Source organism: Silurus meridionalis, chromosome 15, assembly GCF_014805685.1.
Source record: "Silurus meridionalis isolate SWU-2019-XX chromosome 15, ASM1480568v1, whole genome shotgun sequence".
NCBI classification, from domain to species: Eukaryota; Metazoa; Chordata; class Actinopteri; order Siluriformes; family Siluridae; genus Silurus; species Silurus meridionalis.
The window spans coordinates 15,023,030-15,038,308 of NC_060898.1; the positions used below are offsets into that span (position 1 = coordinate 15,023,030).

The 15,279-nt window shown below is 36.6% G+C and overlaps 1 protein-coding gene across 1 annotated transcript; it reads right to left on the bottom strand.

Annotated features, from left to right (window-relative positions):
- Positions 1-7,437: 7,437 nt before the first annotated feature.
- Positions 7,438-10,229, bottom strand: LOC124398286. The gene is made up of 3 exons (XM_046868389.1): positions 10,170-10,229; positions 8,691-9,173; positions 7,438-7,935 (listed from the first exon to the last, which is right to left on the bottom strand). Exons 2-3 carry the CDS (start codon positions 9,135-9,137, stop codon positions 7,447-7,449), a joined length of 936 nt encoding a protein of 311 aa, XP_046724345.1. The 5' UTR covers positions 9,138-9,173; positions 10,170-10,229; the 3' UTR covers positions 7,438-7,446.
- Positions 10,230-15,279: the final 5,050 nt, after the last annotated feature.

The following is a 15,279-nucleotide window of genomic DNA, read 5'->3' on the forward strand; positions in this document are numbered from 1 at the left end:
AGCAAATAGATGACAAGGTTTCATTCTCTTCACTTTCATTTCTTCAGAGTGTTCCTTTCATGGGTGTGGTACTGTGCTGTGCTTGAGTTTAAAGGTTCAGCTTGGTTTTATAGCAGTGACTTGCCTTTTAGACTTTACACAGTCATATACTGCTACTATAGCTACTGTTTAGATACAAGCCGTGTAACAGACACTGTCTTTCGTTAAAGCCTGTGTAAAGTTCATTAGTTTCAATGTAGGCACCTGTGGCTTATAGACAGGTGCGGCGTATTTATGTTCAAAATACAAATCTTTGTCAAATTCAGTGGGTGCGGCTTATATTTGGGTGCGCTTAATAGTCCGGAAATTACAGTATTTTTTTTTATTGGTATCAGCACACTCCTTCTCCATTTGTTACACAATCTCGTTAAAAACTCCACTGAAATCTTTCCTGAACATCTCCATGCTTCTACTGGTATGTAGAAGCATCTGGGCCAAATAACTTCCCACTTTTTGTCCTATAGTTGCTCTCCTTACTAATCTTATCCACTTTCTGCTTCACCATCTCCACATCATCCAACCTTATCTTTCCTATTTTCCTCATTCATTAGCTTCTCTAAATATTCGCTCCACCTTCTCAACACACTCTCCTCACTAGTCAACACACTTCCATCTGCATCCTTTATTGCTCTAACCTGCAACACATCCTTCCCATCTCTGTCCCTCTGACTGACAAATACTTTTCTCCTTCATTAGTGTCCAACTTCTCATACAGCTCTTCATATGCCTTTTCCTTTGCTTTTGCCACATCCCTCTTCACTTGCTGCCACATCTCCTTGTACTCCTGCCTACTTTTCTCATCTCTCTGTCGATTCCAAATTCTGTTTCAATAGACTTCTTTCTCCTTATGCTTTCCTGCACCTCCTCATTCCAACATCATGCCTCATCATTGGGTAATGTTGTGTTCTAAATTTTATACACCCACCTACCAACACACACACAGATTTCAGCCTCCCTACAACCACAGTATGGCCACCCATCTCCTGGGTTTACAGTCATTTTCATAGTTTACTCACAGGAAATGAATGCAAGAGCAAAAAAAATAAATATAATGCCAACCATATCTCACAATAGATCCACCCAAGACCAAACGTTTTCTTGTTTGTGAAAAATACATTTCTCTTGTCATCAGAAGAGCTCTGACATTAGCTTCAATTATAATTTAAATATTTTTATAGATGGCTTTTTTCATCTTGTAGACTGTTTAATGAGTGCCGTGTTGTACATTTCATGCACACCCTCTTTTAAACTATTCACAAACATGTGACACAACTAAAGACAAAGATGAATATTGTATATATATATATATATATATATATATATATATATATATATATATATATATATATATATATATATATATATATTTATCTTATGATTCATCACACACTTGCACAAGCCCCAGGAAGAAGAAATGAAACAGAAAATGAAGCGAATTCAATATCTATAAAAATTTTTATCAGCTTTGATATTTGCTCTGTTTATTTTAATCATGTGTATAAAGTATGTGTCATCTTATTTTTGCTGTTAGTTACAACAGATACTGATCTGTTTAATTGTACCACACATTTCCTGAAAACACAGAGGGTGTCAGTTTTCCTTTGAATACCAGTTTCCTTTCATACATAAAAACCAGAAAACTATCCATTTCACATTTATGGGTAATAAGCACTTGTATTTAAGCTCATAATTAAATAAATATTTACTTGAACACATTTAAGGAACAATCTCTGTGTGTAAGGGTCAAGGCTGGAAAACCATACTGGATGCCCGTGATCTTTGGGCCCTTAGACGGCACTACATCACATACAGAAATGCTACTGTAAAGGAAATCACAACATGGGCTCAGGAATACTTCCAGAAAACATTGTCGGTGAACACAATCCACTGTGCCATTCGCCCGTTGCCGACTTAAACTCTATAAGTCAAAAAAGAAGCCATATCTAAACATGATCCAGAAGCGCAGGCGTTTTCTCTGGGCCAAGGCTCATTTAAAATGAACTGTGGCAAAGTGGAAAACTGTTCTGTGGTCAGACGAATCAAAATTTGAAGTTCTTTTTTATAAAACTGGGACGCCATGTAATCCGGACGAAAGAGGACAAGGACAACCAACATTGTTATCAGCGCTCAGTTCAGAAGCCTGCATCTCTGATGGTATGGGGTTGCATGAGTGCGTGTGGCATGGGCAGCTTACACATCTGGAAAGGCACCATCAATGCTGAAAAGTATATCCAAGTTCTAGAACAACATATGGTCCCATTCAGATGTTGTTTCTTTCAGAAAAGACCTTGCATTTTCCAACATGACAATGCCAGACCACATACTGCATCAGTTACAACATCATGGCTGCGTAGAAGAAGGATCCGGGTACTGAAATGGCCAGCCTGCAGTCCAGGTCTTTCACCAAAAGAAAACATTTGCCAACTGGTTAATGCCAGGCTTTTTTCTTTCCAATATGTATATATACTTGTCTGTTGCCTGCAATAAACTGAAGAAGAAAATAAGCCATTCTGTGTGCTGTCTGATGCTTCCCTGATCAGAAAAGCCACCATGAGCATCGTAGATCACATGAAAAACCTCTCCAAGAATCGTTTGGGCATGATAAAAATCTAACACTTTTCCACTTCCTGCTTCACCTTCTCCACATCATCCAACCTTATCTCTCTCATTTTCCTCATTCATTAGCTTCTCTAAATATTCCTTTCACCTTCTCAACACACTCTTTCCCTAGTCAACACACTTCCATCTGCATCTTTTATTGCTCTAACTTGCAGCACATCCTTTTCTGCTCGGTCCCTCTGACTGACAAATCCTTTTCTTCTTCTTTAGTTTCCAACTTCTCATACAGCTCCTCATATGCCTTTTCCTTTGCTTTTGCCACATCCCTCTTCACTTGCTGCCACATCTCCTTGTACACCTGCCTACTTTTCTCATCTCTCTGTCGATTTCAAATTCTGTTTCACCAACTTCTTTCTCCTTATGCTTTCCTGCACCTCCTCATTCCAACACCATGCCTCATTATTGTGTAATGTTGTGTTCTAAATACTTTACACCCACCTACCAACACACACACAGATTTCAGCCTCCTTACAACCACAGTATGCCCACCCATCTCCTGGGTTTACAGTCATTTTCATAGTTTACTCACAGGAAATGAATGCAAAAGCAAAAAAAAAATATATATAATGCCAACCAAATCTCACAATAGATCCACCCAAGACCAAAAGTTTTCTTGTTTGAGAAAAATAAATTTCTTTCTTCATCAGAAGAGCTCTGACATTAGCTTCAATTATAATTTAAATCTTTTTATAGATGGCTTTTTTCATCTTGTAGACTGTTTAATGAGTGCCGTGTTGTACATTTCAAGCACACCCTCTTTTAAACTGTGAATATATTCACAATTATGTTACACAACTAAAGACAAAGCTGAAGAATATTTATCTTATGATTCATCACACACTTGCACAAGCCCCAGGATGAAGAAATGAAACAGAAAATGAAGCAAAGTGAATATCCAAAAAATATCTATTTCTTCATCAGCTTTGATATTTGCTCTGTTTATTTTAATTATGTGTATAAAGTATGTGTCATCTTATTTTTGCTGTTAGTTAGTAACAGATACTGATCTGTTTAATTGTACCACACCTTCCCCGAAAACACAGAGGGTGTCAGTTTTCCTTTGAATACCAGTTTCCTTTCATACATAAAAAACACAAACCTCTGGAGACCTGTTTGGCTCAATTTTTACCTTATGAAGAACAAGAGCATTAAGTCTACATTACAATAAACACATAATCTAGTACATTTGATCTTTATGTTGATGCGGAACAAAAAGCGGAAGAGTCTTTCTTAGAGACTGAATCAAGGCAGTTTCTTGATGTGGGGTTTAAGCAGCCAACTATCCATTTCACATTTATGGGTAAATAGCACTTGTATTTAAGCTCATTGGGGCCCATAATAAAATAAATATTTAATTGAACACATTTAAATATTAGTAGCAACTTTTAGAAAAACCAAATTTCCACCATAATGTGTGCTGGTGATAAGAATCTCACTGATATTTATTAAATTGGTGATAAGAATCTTTACATAGGAGATATACATAAGTTCTTTATAGGAGAACACATTGTATAATTATGCAAAAATAATAGGAATACCTGATTTTTTTTGCTCAGGTTAAAAATGCTTTTATCTCATTCTATGATTGACTACAATCAAAGTTACTTGGAAAAGCATTATAGACATTTTGTAATTGACTTCAAGCTAATTATTAGAAAACAGACTGTTTAATGGGACAATGTCACATTTAGGAGGATACCAAGTAGCTTCATATACATAACTATGGTTTTACATTTTTATCACTCACATTCTTTGATTAAAAGATAAAATCGCTTATATTTTTAAATACTTTGGCTAACTGCTTGAGAAAACAAAATTTTCACTTTATTTTCTTCAGCTTGTAGCTCTAATGGGTGTGGGGAAAGCCCAGAGAAAAGAAAACAGATATTTGCACAGAAGTGACAATGTACAAATGAACAAAATTAAGCGGACATAAATACACTAAATAAATACAAAGTAAAGTGAATAAGAGTAGTATTGATGAGTAAATAACAGTATGAATGGTACATTTTTACAATTTTAAAATCCAAAAAACTAAAATAAGTATATACACATATATAGGGGTATCATTGTTTTGTACACTTCATACAATGCAAGCATAGTACATGCAGATTATCTGGGTGTATTATGGCTGTGTCTAGTCTAAAGACTAAAATTTGCATTGCTATAAAGCCTAGTTGAACCTTTTGATGCACATGATGCATGTACCACACCAATGAAAGCATCACACAAATAAATTAAATTAAAATGTAAACATTCAGACGAGCATGAGAAGAGATATTTAGTCAAACAAAACTCTCTCTCTTTCTCTCTCTTTCTCTCTTTCTCTCTCTCTCTCTCTTACAAATGCAATAAATATTATTATGGTAGGAGAAAAAATTATTAAGTAGTAAGGAGACAAAGTACACATTGTTTAACTCTGGAAAGAAAAGATGCATCGGATCTAAGTTTTTAATGAGAGGTGGATTATATCAGAAACATAAAGAGGAGTCCAGGGTTTTTTTTTCATTGAAATTCTTGTTTTTTACCTAACACTACATGGTTTCACTTTACCATGTTAAAAACCAAAAATTGATTAAAAGTTAAAAGATTCATCTCATATCATTTAGATTTTTTCGTGCACTTATTTAAATAAAAACACATTTTCACTTTCATTTCTTCAGCGTGTAGCTTTCATGGGTGTGGTACATGCATCAAGTGAGTCTAAAGGATAGGCTAAGCTTTGAAGCAATGCAAATTTTAATCTTTGCCCTTTATATTAGACAAAGCCATAATACACACAGACAAACACAAATCCAGGTCCTACTGATCTGTTTAAGCTTTGGGTTTAGTGCTCTCTCTCATATGCACTATTGTTTTGCAATTATTTAAAAAGAAAGAAGTATAAATAAGTGCTAGTACAGCTTAGACGGATGTTCTGTAACCACTAGTTCAACGGTAAAAGACCTGGGTGTTATTTTAGACAGCGACTTGTCTTTCAAAAATCACATCAATCAGGTTACAAAAACAGCCTTCTTTCACCTTAGAAATATTTCTAAGCTAAGAAATATGTTGTCTATATCCGATGCAGAGAAGCTCGTCCATGCGTTTATGACCTCCAGAATAGACTACTGTAATGCGTTACTAGGTGGATGTCCTGCTTCATTAATAAACAAGCTTCAGTTAGTCCAGAATGCAGCAGCCAGAGTTCTTACAAGGTCAAAAAAATATGATCACATAACCCCGATCTTATCGTCCCTACATTGGCTTCCTGTTAAGTTTCGAATAGACTACAAACTATTACTTCTCACTTATAAAGCACTAAATGGTTTGGCTCCGTGTATCTATCCAGTCTTTTAACACGCTACAATCCGCCACGCTCCTGAGATCTCAAAACTCTGGGCTTCTAGTAGTTCCTAGAATAGCAAAGTCCACTAAAGGTGGTAGAGCATTTTCACATTTAGCTCCTAAACTCTGGAATAGTCTTCCTGACGGTGTTCGGGGCTCAGACACACTCACCCAATTTAAGTGTAGATTAAAACGTATCTTTTAGCAAAGCCTACACATAACACACATCACATCATAACCTTGTGCTCCAGAACATCTGATCACATGCACATTATCAACTTGTGCTGTTAATATCATGAACAGCAGCTACGCTAATTCCTCTCCACTGCTTCTCTTTCTCTCCCCATCCCGAGGCATCCTGAGGTTGCTCCAGCTCCAGTCACCTCCCACCTCGTGATGATTACGGACCTTTAAAGTAGATGCCGAACTCACAAACATCCTGAACCATCTAGAGACGTACCAGTGCCATTTGGATCCCGCTACATGTGTGGAGTTTTGACATTGGACCTCCTGGAGTGTTTAAAGGCTCTGGCATGGAGAAGCTGATGCTGGATCTGTGGTGATCACAAATGCTGAGCTTATAAAACTCGGAGCTACTAACCATATAGACTGTTTAAGACTGCAGAAAGAACATTACTTATAATCTTATACTCCAGTAATCATGTTAGTTCCCACTCTCCAGTGTTCTGTATTGTTGAAAGATTTATGATCAAACTCTTGATGTCACCCAGATGAGGATGGGTTCCCCTTTTGAGTCTGGTTCCTCTCAAGGTTTCTTCCTCATAACATCTAAGGGAGTTTTTCCTTGCCACAGTCGCCACGGCTTGCTCATCAGGGACAAATGCACACCATTCACCATCACTGTTGATTTGTGTAAAGCTGCTTTGAGACAATGTCTGTTGTGAAAAGCGCTATACAAATAAACTTGACTTGACTTGAAACTTGACTTATAATGAAAACACAGTGGGTGTCAGTTTTCGGTTGAATACCCGTTTCTTATCTTACCTAAAAACCACCAACTTATGGAGCTCTGTGTGGCTCATTAAGATTAAACATATTATTTCCTGCTGTACAATGTACAACAAAGTTTACTGTAGATATGATATTAGCTTAGTGGCAAGATGGTTGCTGTTAAATTAGCTGTAAACAACTATAAAACATATTTACAGTAAAGTACTTTAATACCATACATAGTATAAAAGAACACATATTCTGTGTTTTTTCTGTGTATTATAATGGAGTAAACCCCGTTTTTTGTGCCCTGTTGTATGTTTCATGCACACCCTTATTTAGACTATGAACATTTCATTCTGAATTAATAACTGTTATTAAGTTGCATACTCAAGGCCATAAAATTGTTTTACAAAATACAATCACAGAATACAAAAAGTAAAGATGTTTTAGTTCTTTTATTAATTTCTAGTCATTTTGACAGTATTCTTTTTTTTTTTTCATTTATATTCACTGATGGAATAGTCCTGGTGTTTTTCTTGGTTGAATTATATCAATGACCTGGATACGGCTTGGATCCCACACACAATCTTCTTCCAGACCACTTGGAACCATGCCACAGTTAGGAGGACACCAAGCAGTGTCATAGCCATGATCGTGCCAGGTTTTCTGCATTAAGTGACCTTGGTGATCGATTTTCTTCACTTTTCCAACTTTAACTCTCACTTTTAGAACAACTCTCAGGTTCTCAGGGAGCACCAAAGGGTATCTACTGGCCTTATTAAGATCACGGCTGAGGTACACACCACGCCCTAACATGCCGCCCGCAGACAGTTTAAAGCCATTGATTATTATTTTGGCAGCAGCCTCACGGGAGGTGCCATGATACATTATGTACACTTTTCCATCAATAGGTTGTGACCAGCTTTCGAGACAGGGAACTTCGGGACCCAAATCATCTTCAGCCCACAAGCTGTTCATGAATGCAAAGCCAGGAAACTGTAATAAAAATTAAAATTAAAATAAAATGTAATTAAATATTGGGAAAGTCACAGATCATATGTTTTCACCTTTGATGTTTAAAAGTACATTTGTTTTTTTTATTTAAAAATTTTTCCGTTTTTATTTATAAATATAAAAAAAAATATGAAAGAAGCGCAATTAAAACCTTCAATGCAACACACATTTATTCACAACATCCTTTCTTTACTCAGATTTTTTTTTAAATAATAAACTTCACCTCAAAAAAAGTTTTAATCACCAAACATTTGTTTTACTGATGCTCCAAGTCTCAAATCAAGCACAAAAAAATGCTTTAATTCACACATCTGGCAAATAAAACCATCCGTGTGGAAACATAGCAAAAGTTTAGTTTGGTGTCCTGATGATTTACGTAATTTAAAACACCATAATTACTTTAAAACATTTACAAGATCATTTTGCCTTCATGCTCTATATTGAGTTTGGTTTCATTAATAATAAACATATATTAGCATAAAGCACCCATAATTGTCCATTCCCATATTGATTAGAGTATTAAAAATGTGAAAAGTATTAATTTATGGTACATTTAAAACAGATATAAATGTGTGATTGAGTTGCAATTAATCACAAGTTAACTCATGACAATCGTGCGACTAATCGCGATTAAATATTTTATTCGATTGACTGCTCTAATATATAAACACACACATATATTTCAAGTATTGCATGTCACTCTTTTTATCTATGTATAATTGCTGCTTTTTCTTTACCTGCTGTGCTAGAGATTGTCTTGGTTGAATTACATCAATGACCTTGATACGGCTTGGATCCCACACACAATCTTCTTCCAGACCACTTGGAACCATGCCACAGTTAGGAGGACACCAAGCAGTGTCATAGCCATGATCATGCCAGGTTTTCTGCAGTGGGTGACCTTGAAAATCGATTCTCTTCACTCTCCCAACATGGACATTCACCCTTATAACAAATCTCAGATGCTCAGGGAGCTCCAAAGGATATCTACTGGCCTTATTAAGATCACGACTGAGATACACACCACGCCCTAACATGCCGTTCGCAGACGGTTTAAAGCCATTGATTAATATTTCGGTAGCAGCCTCACGAGATGTACCATGATACATTCGGTACACTTTCCCATCAGTAGGTTCTGCACAACTTTGGAGCTTTTCTGGACACAAATCATTTTCAGCCCACATGACGATGCTCACAGAAGTATATTCAGATTACTGCAACTGGAGAAGAGTTAAAGATAATTAATAGTGGGTATAGAGAAAATAATTTAAATATCTGTATAAGAAAGTACAGGATAATAAAAATAGTTGTTTTACATTATAAAAAAATATCTACAGTACTCGCTTCCGCAAGATAATAATAATAAATTTGATGTAATAAATTACACAGTTAAAGTACAATTATAAAATATAAATTAATTATTTCAAAGTATGATTACTCTCTCTAGCTGGTTCTGAAGGTGTGTTAATAAAGCCTGTATATTAAAGCCTACAAGTCTTCATGAACAGCATATTGCACTTATATTACTATTTTAAAGGAAATATGCAAATGAATGAATGAACATTAAGTGAGGATTCATGACATAATGGAACTTATAAAGTCTACAGCTCTATAGAACTATGAAAGTTTATGTTTGGAAAAATAAATTTTATTTTTATATCTTTTTATATAAAACAATAATTTAGATATTATTGTCAACCCAGAAAAATAGTGTCCTCAATTCTGAAGGCCTTGTGGATACTGCATCCAAAAGCCAATTAAAGTTTAAGATAATTCTTGTTTTATTTAAATTCTTTTCCCTTTGTATATCATTTCAGTTTCATGTATATGATACATTTCATATGAAGTTCAGAGATATATATATATATATATACAGGAAACTGCTTTTGAGGGAAACGAAAATCTATACATAATGAAATAAAAAAGAAAAAAATGTAAACCCTCTATTTTTTTTATGAGCGTGAAAAGAATCAAACATTAGTTATTGTTAATATATAGATGTTATTGGTCGTTTATAGACTGTATTATTAAAAATTAAATACATCACATGAAAGTATAAGTAGTTACAGTTACTGGTAAAAGGTAACTGCTATTCCATGAACTGATATTTTAATGTTTTAATTCTCTTTGAAATAATTACAAACATATTATATATTACTCTGAAGCAAAATTCTGTTGGAGCATAAATTGAAGTAAATGAATTACTCATTACTTACCTCAGGAACAACCCAGCTAGTCTGACTAAGCTCTTCTGCTAGTGATTTCAAAACGGAAATATATTTGCATGCCTTTATGCCTTAATATGTACAAGCACACTGCATTATGCACTACTATAAAAAATGTTTGGACACACCTTCTCCTTCAATATATTTTATTAGATATTACACTATAGTTAATACTGAAAACATCCAAACTATGAAAGAACACTTGGAATCCTGTATTAAACGATAAGGTGTTAAACAATCCAGGATATTTTTTATTAGTTAAGATTTAGCTTTATTTAGCTTTTTGATGACAGCTTGGCAAACTTAGGTCATTCTCAGATTATCAGATTCATATGGTTGTCACCGGGTATGGTCTTAAGGTTACGGGTGTGCCTTTTTAAATAAAAAAAAAAAAAATTAAAACTTTTGTGATCTTTATTGCCCTCTTAATGTGCTTAAGCCCATCAACCATGTTTTCTTGTGCAGAAGAAAAAGTACAGAGTCAAAAGCAGTTCAAGTGGCAGACATATCTCAATATCCACTGCTCACTGGAGACTGGTGAGTCAGGCCATCATAGTTAAATTGCAGCAAAGAAACAAATACTTCAAAGATATTTGGTTCTAATCCCTGTTTTTTGGTTAGACATACAGAGGGCAAACGGACAGAATGTGTGGTTGCCACTGTAATGCATTAAGGAGGAGGTGTGATGGTATAGGGGTGATTTGCTATTGACACTATTAGTGACTTAGTCAAACTGGGGGCACACTTAATCAGCTTGGCTACCACAGCCGTTTGCAGCAACATGCCATCCCATTGGGTTTGCACTTGGTGGGACCATCATTTTTTTCCTACAGGACAATGACCCTAAACACACCTGTAGGTTATGTAAGAGAGACTTATCCAAGAAGGGGGGTGATGGATTGCTGCATCAGATGAGATGGTTCGGGATGAGTTGGACCAGAGAGTGAAAGAAAAGCAGCCAACAAGCACTTAACTTATTCTCTGAGAAAGATTGTTGACTGAGAGGTGGCTACTTTGAAGAATTAAAAATATAAAATATATTCTGGGTTATTTAACATGTTTTTGTTGAATACGTTATTCCATATTTGTTTTGTCATCATTTCAATGTCATTAATATCAATATACTTGATTGAAATAGTGAGAATGAGGATGAACGGTTTGAATGACGTCTAATTCTCCATGTTGGAGAATTATAAATGAGCACTAGGTGGCAGTGTAACGAGTATTAGAGCACATTGGCACAGCAGTGAATTTTATGTAGTGGAGCACTACTGCAGCCTCTATTTTTGGATAACTGCTTGGATATTTTACTGCTTGGACTCATTTCATTAAATATTTCATTGAATGACAGATGTATTATAATTACATTTAAAAAAAAAATAGTTTGAGTGTGACTGGTTAATATTGTGTAGATCTTTTGAGAGCTGCTGTATATATGTTTCTTTTATTTTAAAACATTTGTATATGATCATAAATACATAATTTTTACTCAGATTTTAAGTACAAATACATGCACTTGAATTATATTTCAAAATAGTACACTACAAATACAGCACCTATTTCCTATAAATAAACAAATACATGGTTGTGTCAATGAAAATAAGAGATTTTGCATTTAGTGGCAACATTTTCACTTTTTCTTTCACTTTCGTCTTCTTAGCTGATCAGGACGTGAGTTACGGTTATTAAATGTTCAGTAAGTTTTCGTTTATGTAAAGTCATTTCATAATTCATCCACCTTACCTTGGCTGGCATATGTATGTTACACAGGGAATGTGTGTGTTACACCAGTATACATTACACCAGGGAAGTGTATGTTACACCAGTGTAAGTTACACCAGGAAAGTGTATGTTACACCAGTGTACGTTACACCGGGAAAGTGTATGTTACACCAGTGTATGTTACACCAGGAAAGTGTATGTTACACCAGTGTATGTTACACCAGGAAAGTGTATGTTACACCAGTGTACGTTACACCAGGATAGTGTATGTTACACCAGTGTACGTTACACCAGGAAAGTGTATGTTACACCAGTGTACATTACACCAGGAAAGTGTATGTTACACCAGTGTACATTACACCAGGAAAGTGTATGTTACACCAGTGTACATTACACCAGGAAAGTGTATGATACACCAGGAAAGTGTATGTTACACCAGGAAAGACTGTTGAGGTTGCTTTGACTGTTAAGGGTTTTATATATATATATATATATATATATATATATATATATATATATATATATATATATATATATATATATAATTTTTTTTTTTTTAAACAAATGGATGAACTTAATAAAACATAAATACAATTTAATACAAGTTGAGCATTGCTTCTTCTTTGCAGATTTGTAACATCTTTTGGTGTCTGTTACAGTTTCTTGGTCAAGCTGTAGGACTTTGTTCATACATACCCTTTCTGCCTAGCACTGCTCAATGTGTTCCACACAGCAGTAAGTAATAGGTGGAGAGTTCAGGTTCAAAGGGGGTGTGCATTAATGCCATACCCTTAGGTTAAGTGCTCTCTGGGTAAGGAGATGCACACTGTGTGTCAGTTTAGAAGGTTTGAGAGTGATGTTCTGCTGCAGTAGCTTATACCATCACTCATTTACCTACATGCACATGCAAAACAATCTCTCCTTTTCTCCATCCTCTTCTCCTTCGCCTGAATGCCAAGCGTTATGTCTGGAGGAAACAGGGCACCGCTCATCACCTGGCCAAGACCATCTCAGTGAAGCATGGTGGTGGCAGAATCATGCTGTGGGTATGTTTTCCAGCAGCAGGAACTTAGAGACTTAGAGAGGGAAAGATGAATGCAGCAATGTACAGATATATTATTGATGAACACCTTCTCCAGAGTGCTCTGGACATGGGGTGATGGTTCATCTGCCAAAAGGACAATGACTCTAAGTATACAACCAAGATAACAAAGGAGTGGCTATGAGACAACACTGTGAATGTACTTGAGTGGCCCAGCCAGAGCCCAGACATCTTATTCTTCTTTCAGCTGTTCCCATTAGGGGTTGCCACAGTGGATCATCCTTCTTCATACTACTCTGTCCTCTTCATCTGCCTCTTTCAAACCAACCACCTGCATGTCTTCCCTCACCACATCCATAAACCTTCTCATTGGTCTTCCTCTTTTCCTCCTTGCTAGTGGCTCCATCCTTAGCATTCTCCTACTGATATATATATATATATATATATATATATATATATATATATATATATATATATATGGAAACCCAGTTTTTGGGATTTGGGATTTGCCATTTAACGTCGGTTATCTCGATGCAGCCGCAGAAGAACTCGCGGAAGTGGCGGAAAAATCAAGGCTTACAGATGCTACAGGTGTTGTATTGTATACTGGTGAATCTCTGGTGTTAGTTAGTGCACATATGCCTTTTGTTGTTAAATGTTATGTGATGAACGGGAGGCGAAACCCGCACCGCCAAGCGCGGCTTTCGCCTCCCGTTCATCGCATAACATTTAACAAAAGGTGGGCAAATCAGCTGTGTCCCCCTGCTCAACGTGGGATAAGCAGCAAAAGCATAGAATGAACACCGGCAGGATCGGGGGGAATCCGTGGTGCGCTTTGGGAAGAAAAGAGCAGCCGTTGAGAGAGTGCCGGTGGGAAGACACGTACCGGGATACGCATGCGCGATAACAACGACCGCCGTGAACCAACATATACCAACAATAATGGACGGTGAGAGTGTGGAAGTTTAAATAGGAGCTGGTGATGATGCTAAACGAGCACCATATGTGCGTGATTGAAGCCGGGCGCTTCAGAGAAAGCGGCCGAGAAAGCACCTGCCACGCTGAAGGGGGCCGAAGGGGGCGTGGCAGGGGGATTCCTGACAGATAAACATGTACTGTATGTATTTTATAGCATGCCTTCATCAAACAAATCGCGCAACGCTGTTGTGTAAAAACCTTCAAAAACACGTGCATGCACATTCTCATTTATTAACGCACATCATGTACATAAAGAAATTTCAAGCACGTTAATATATTGCCGCCATTTTGATTTTCGTTTATCTCGATCATCGGTTACCTCGATGCTTTTTGGCGGCCCCCTAGGACATCGACATAACCGGGTTCCACTGTATATATATATATATATATATATATATATATATATATATATATATATATATATATATATATATATGTGTGTGTGTGTGTGTGTGTGTGTGTGTGTGTGTGTGTGTGTATATGAAAGAAAAGGATGTATATACAAAAAAAACATCTCAATCGAGTTTCTCTCACCTTGTCTCCAAAACGTCCTACATGCGCTGTCCCTCTAATAAACTCATTTCTAATCCTGTTCATCGTCGTCACTCCCAACGAAAACCTCAACATCTTCAGCTCTGCTACCTCTAGCTCCACCTCCTGTCTTTTACTCTAAACCATACATCACAGGTCTCACCACAGTCCTATAAACTTTCCCTTTTACTCTCACAGATACCCTTCTATAACAAATCACTCTTTCCACTCTTCTCCACCCACTCCACCCTGCCTGTACACTTTTCTTCACTTCTCTAACACACTCTCCATTACTTTGCACTGTTACCTCAACTCCTTCACCACCTCTTCTCATTCACACACATGTACTCTGTCTTACTTATCCTGACTTTCATTCCCCTTCTCTCCAGGATGTACCTCCACCTCTCCAGGCTCTTCTCAACCTGCTCCCTACTCTCACCACAGATCACAATATGATCCACGAACATCATAGTCTATGGAGACACCTGTCTGACCGTCAACCTGTCCATCACCACTGCAAACAAGAAAGGCCTCAGTCATTCCTACTGCACACTTCACTGCTGTCACACTGTTCTCATACATGTCCTGCACCACCCTCACATACCTCTCTGACACACCTGACTTCCTCATACAACACCACGTCTATAAACATAAAACATATATCCCAAGACTCCTTTATCTTCAAAAGCCTAAATACACAAACATTTGACTATTGTTTTATTATCAGTCAGACAGAATATGGATGTTGAAAATTGTTGAGCTTTTAGTTTAGGGGTGATCACACAACCCATTTGCAAAATCACGCTGTACTTTTTGTCCCTCTGCGTT

What these genes read in the sequence shown, in the direction of transcription:
- LOC124398286 (XM_046868389.1), bottom strand. Translation starts at nt 9,137, where the DNA reads ATGTGGGCTGAAAATGATTTGTGTCCAGAAAAGCTCCAAAGTTGTGCA. An exon ending in GACAATCTCTAGCACAGCAG is followed by an intron (nt 7,936 to 8,690) that starts GTAAAGAAAAAG and finishes TTTTTATTACAG; the next exon opens with TTTCCTGGCTTTGCATTCAT.